Source organism: Aegilops tauschii, chromosome 2 (genome assembly GCF_002575655.3).
Source record: "Aegilops tauschii subsp. strangulata cultivar AL8/78 chromosome 2, Aet v6.0, whole genome shotgun sequence".
NCBI lineage: Eukaryota > Viridiplantae > Streptophyta > Magnoliopsida > Poales > Poaceae > Aegilops > Aegilops tauschii.
Genome location: NC_053036.3, coordinates 625,592,694 through 625,597,600, shown reverse-complemented (window position 1 = coordinate 625,597,600; position 4,907 = coordinate 625,592,694). Strand labels below are relative to the sequence as shown.

The 4,907-nt window shown below is 48.1% G+C and overlaps 1 protein-coding gene across 1 annotated transcript; it reads right to left on the bottom strand.

Annotated features, from left to right (window-relative positions):
* Positions 1-1,624: 1,624 nt before the first annotated feature.
* LOC120974755 (uncharacterized) lies at positions 1,625-3,667 on the bottom strand. The gene is made up of 2 exons (XM_040401162.3): positions 3,106-3,667; positions 1,625-2,642 (listed from the first exon to the last, which is right to left on the bottom strand). Exons 1-2 carry the CDS (start codon positions 3,464-3,466, stop codon positions 1,705-1,707), a joined length of 1,299 nt encoding a protein of 432 aa, XP_040257096.1. The 5' UTR covers positions 3,467-3,667; the 3' UTR covers positions 1,625-1,704.
* Between the last annotated feature and the right edge of the window lie 1,240 nt (positions 3,668-4,907).

The window sequence follows — 4,907 nt, the reverse complement described above, 5'->3', positions numbered from 1 at the left end:
TCCATTACAAGAGAGTAGAGGGGGAGAAACATCGTAAGATCCAACTATAATAGCAAAGCTCGCGATACATCAAGATCGTGTGAAGTCGAGAACACGAGAGAGAGAGAGAGAGAGAGAGATCAAACACATAGCTACTGGTACATACCCTCAGCCCCGAGGGTGAACTACTCCCTCCTCGTCATGGAGAGCGCCGGGATGATGAAGATGGCCACCGGTGATGGGTTCCCCCTCCGGCAGGGTGCCTGAACGGGCTCCCGAGAGGTTTTTGGTGGCTACAGAGGCTTGCGGTGGCGGAACTCCCGATCTATCTTCTGTGTCGATGTTTTTAGGGTACGTGGACTTATATAGGCGAAAGAAGTCAGTCGGGGGAGCCTCGAGGGGCCCAGGAGACAGGGGGCGCGCCCAGTAGGGGGGGCGCGCCCTCCTATCTCCTGGCCTCCTCGAGGATCTTCTGACGTGAACTCCAAGTCTCCCGGATCATATTCTTCCTAAAAATCACGCTGCCGAAGGTTTCATTCCGTTTGGACTCCGTTTGATATTCCTTTTCTTCGAAATACTGAAACAGGCAATAAAACAGCAATATGGGCTAGGCCTCCGGTTAATAGGTTAGTCCTAAAAGTAATATAAAAGTGTATAATAAAGCCCATAATCATTCAAAACAGATAATAAAATAGCATGAATGCTTCATAAATTATAGATACGTTGGAGACGTATCAGGGGGTTCCGATAACCTCCCGGTGCTCCGGTATTATCCCGATCTCACCCGGAACCATTCTGGTGTCCTAATATAGTCGTCCAATATATCGATCTTTATGTCTCGACCATTTCAAGACTCCTCGTCATGTCCTTGATCACATCCGGGACTCCGAACTACCTTCGGTACATCAAAACACATAAACTCATAACATAACCGTCATCGAACTTTAAGCGTGCGGACCCTACGGGTTCGAGAACTATGTAGACATGACCAAGACACATCTCCGGTCAATAACCAATAGCGGAACCTGGATGCTCATATTGGCTCCCACATATTCTACGAAGATCTTTATCGGTCAAACCGCATAACAACATACGTTGTTCCCTTTGTCATCGGTATGTTACTTGCCCGAGATTCGATCATCGGTATCTCAATACCTAGTTCAATCTCGCTACCGGCAAGTCTCTTTACTCGTTCCGTAACACATCATCCCGCAACTAACTCATTAGTTACAATGCTTGCAAGGCTTATAGTGATGTGCATTACCGAGTGGGCCCAGAGATACCTCTCCGACAATCGGAGTGACAAATCCTAATCTCGAAATACGCCAACTCAACAAGTACCTTCGGAGACACCTGTAGAGCACCTTTATAATCACCCAGTTACGTTGTGACGTTTGGTAGCACACAAAGTGTTCCTCCGGTAAACGGGAGTTGCATAATCTCATAGTCATAGGAACACGTATAAGTCATGAAGAAAGCAATAGCAGCATACTAAACGATCAAGTGCTAAGCTAACGGAATAGGTCAAGTCAATCACATCATTCTCTAATGATGTGATCCCGTTAATCAAATGACAAGTCATATCTATGGCTAGGAAACTTAACCATCTTTGATTCAACGAGCTAGTCTAGTAGAGGCATACTAGTGACACTTTGTTTGTCTATGTATTCACACATGTACTAAGTTTTCGGTTAATACAATTTTAGCATGAATAATAAACATTTATCATGAAATAAAGAAATAAATAATAACTTTATTATTGCCTTTAGGGCATATTTCCTTCACATTGATCAAAAGATGATCACGAGCAACTGCTTGCAATTCAATCAAACCTCCTTCAGCTGTAACTGACATCTGTTGTGCCTCCCAATCAATATGCATAGGGCTATGCTTCCTGAGCCAATCCATACCTAAGATAGCATCATAGGCCCCGAGTGAAAGAAGCTTGAAATCTGTGGTAAATTCATCCCCTTGAGATGTCCATTGGCACTGCGGTATGAAACTGTCACAGATCAGTACAACACCATCAGCAACTTTAACTCTACAGACTTTGGGTAATTTGCAGACTCCATTTAATTTGGCTGCGAGATGCCGGTCGACGAACGAGGAAGAACTGCCCGAATCAACTAACAGCGACATTTCCTCCCCTTGAATCCATGCGTGCAACTGCATAACTCCTGGTCCAGTCGACCCATCAACAGCCTGCTTTGAGATTGTACAGAGGTTGTCTTCGTTCAGTTCCGATGATTCTCGATTGTTTTCATCGAGCACCTCCTCTGTTGCAAAGAGTTCCAATAGCTCTTCCACCACATGCATCTGTACTGTGGTGGGACACGTGTGATCCTTGCCCCACCGTTCGCCACACTTGAAACACAAACCACGAGCTCTTCTGAACGAGCGGAGGGCTGCAATCTTACTGTTATCTGTAGGCGCTCTTGCTGCTTCTGTACCTCTGTGATCTTCTGCTATCGTCGCTGGAGTGCTGGGTCGTTGTAGCGTGACAGCGACTGTGTTACTGGTTGAAGCAAAGAGCGACAGGGGCATCCTGTTGAATGAAGTGCGCATAGCAGCCTCGCCGTCTGCAACTTCTTCTTGCAACAGCGCCAACGAACAGGCTGTGTCCAAATCCGGCGGTCTCTGAATGAGTACCACGGCTCGGATGTCTGACCTCAGTCCCTCGATGAAGCGTGTAAGGAAGAGAGGATGTGTCAGTTCGGAGTAAGAAATCATATGATTCATCAATGTCTCGAAACGCTCAATTGAATTCAGCAACAGAGTTAGTCTGACGGATAGCATAAAACTGTCTGATGAGCAATTGGTGTTTATCGCACCCGAATCGAGTGCACAACAATGCCACGAACGATTCCCAAGTGAGGCCAGCGATTTTGCGTTGCCGTGACTGCAACCAAATTGCAGCAGGGCCAGAGAAGTTCAAACTTGCCATGGGCACCCAGTAAGACTCATGAACACTGAACATCTGAAAGTATTGTTCAGCAGGTGTCTTCCATAGTTGGGGATTTTCACCGGCAAACACAGGGAATGTCATCGGTGGTGGTGATTGCCCCATAGACGCAAGTACTTGAGATGATAAGGGAGATGAGGTTTGCGACAGGATCATGGCCATACCCGTGACTGGGGAAGCCGCCGGTGACTCGGGAGTCACCGTCGGAGATCCCCCGGGGTGCAGTGGCGCGCCGTGGCTTGGTTGCCCGTGGGTCTCGCGCGCGATGATGAGAGGGGTCGCATGCGGCGGAGATCCGGTGGATGGCGCAGTCGAGGGCGACGCGGCCTGGAGCGCTGCGACGGAGAGCTCCAGCTGCGCGAATCGCGCCTCCAGCTCCGGCTTCCAAGTCACCAGGGCGTCGATCCGCGCCGTTTGCGTGGCCAAGGCCTGGAGGATGGCGCTGTTGTCGCCTTCTTGTTTGTTGGCGCGCGCGGCGGCTTCGTCGCTCATCTTGTCGAGGTAGGCCTTCAGGGCAAGGTCCATGGTGGCGAGCAGGTGGTCGCGCGCCTGTTTCTGGCTGCGGGTTTCCAGGACGGCGATCGAAGCGGCGGTGGCGGAGGGTGGTGGCGGCGATGGCGGAGGGTGGCAGGTGGCTATCTGATACCACGATGTTAGGAGATGGATCTCGATCTAGTTTCTCACACTCACAGGTAGATTATAGAGTTTCACTTTGTCTTGTGGGAAGGGAAAGGAGAAAGCAAAAGCAAAAAAAGAAAAGCCGTGCCGTGCCGATGCCTGATCCTCCTGGATGCCGAACCAGCCTCGCCCAGCGGCTTAAGACTACTCACAATGGAAGTAACATAGATAGTAACATCACACATATCTAGATAAAATAGATGATGTGGCAAGTAATAAATGAAGAAAGAGTGGAAAGTGGTAACATAGCTAGTTACTAGTAGTAGTAGTAACATCACACATATCAAGGCAAGATGTGTCTATAGCCTAATAAATGAAGTGCTCCATGTTACCACACATATGTTACTCCCCACTATAGAGGTAGTAACATAGACTAGTAACATGTCGATGTTACTACTCTATGTTACTACCCATTGTGGCTAGTCTAAGTAGCGTTCGCCCATTCAGGGCCCACGAACCTGCGGTTTGGGTGCCTGATCCGAGGTGGCCTGGAGATGACGCGCCCTTGCCCCTGATTGGTGGAGACGAGCCTTTCTGCTGCCACGTCATTCCTTCGTGCTGACTTGGCGGTGTTCCTATGTGCCGGGGCCGCGTCTGAGATTGGGTCGCTGACAATAAGAGTGCCATACAACAGTACAAGTGTAGTCATGACATCTGCACCGTATTTGGCCAATGCTTTCCTTAGTAAGACGACTACGAGGAGCACGACTGTGCCTAACGTAACAACAAATAGAAGTCGTATGTGCAGACGGAGCATGAGCCCTGCTGGCTCATTCTCAAAATCAAGGTAGGGTACCCAATCGTCTTTGGTGTAGAGAAAACTAGTCATACCAGACAACGCGCTTTCTATCGCTTCATAAGCTGAGCTGATGTTAAGGCCCCAGTATTCCTTCATGATTTTAACACGATCATCATTGAGACATGGAATGTCCATAAAATAGCTGGTCCGCCAGGACCAGGATACACCACCTCTTTTGCTTTTTCTATAAAGTTGTCAAGCCGCCCTTCCTGTGTGACATCGGTGTTTACCTCAGACGAGCTGGCCTTCCGTAGTGCATTAAAACTGCTGCGCTTAAGATGTAGAGCCTTCTGGAAGCATCTGATAACCATCACGATGAAAAGTACTCTCTCCATTTTAAAATAGATGACTCAACTTTGTACTCCCTCCGTCCCAAAATAAGTGTCTCAACTTTGTACTAACTCTAGTACAAAGTTGTACTAAGTTTGAGACACTTATTTTGAGACAGAGAGAGAATTAACTTTAATATAAAGTTGGGTTATCTATTTT

Bases quoted from the DNA above. Each gene is read 5' to 3' on its own strand.
- LOC120974755 (XM_040401162.3), bottom strand. From the start codon at position 3,466: ATGGACCTTGCCCTGAAGGCCTACCTCGACAAGATGAGCGACGAAGCC. The intron at 2,643-3,105 runs GTATGGCCATGA...GACTGAGGTCAG, and splicing joins GGCGGCTTCCCCAGTCACGG to ACATCCGAGCCGTGGTACTC.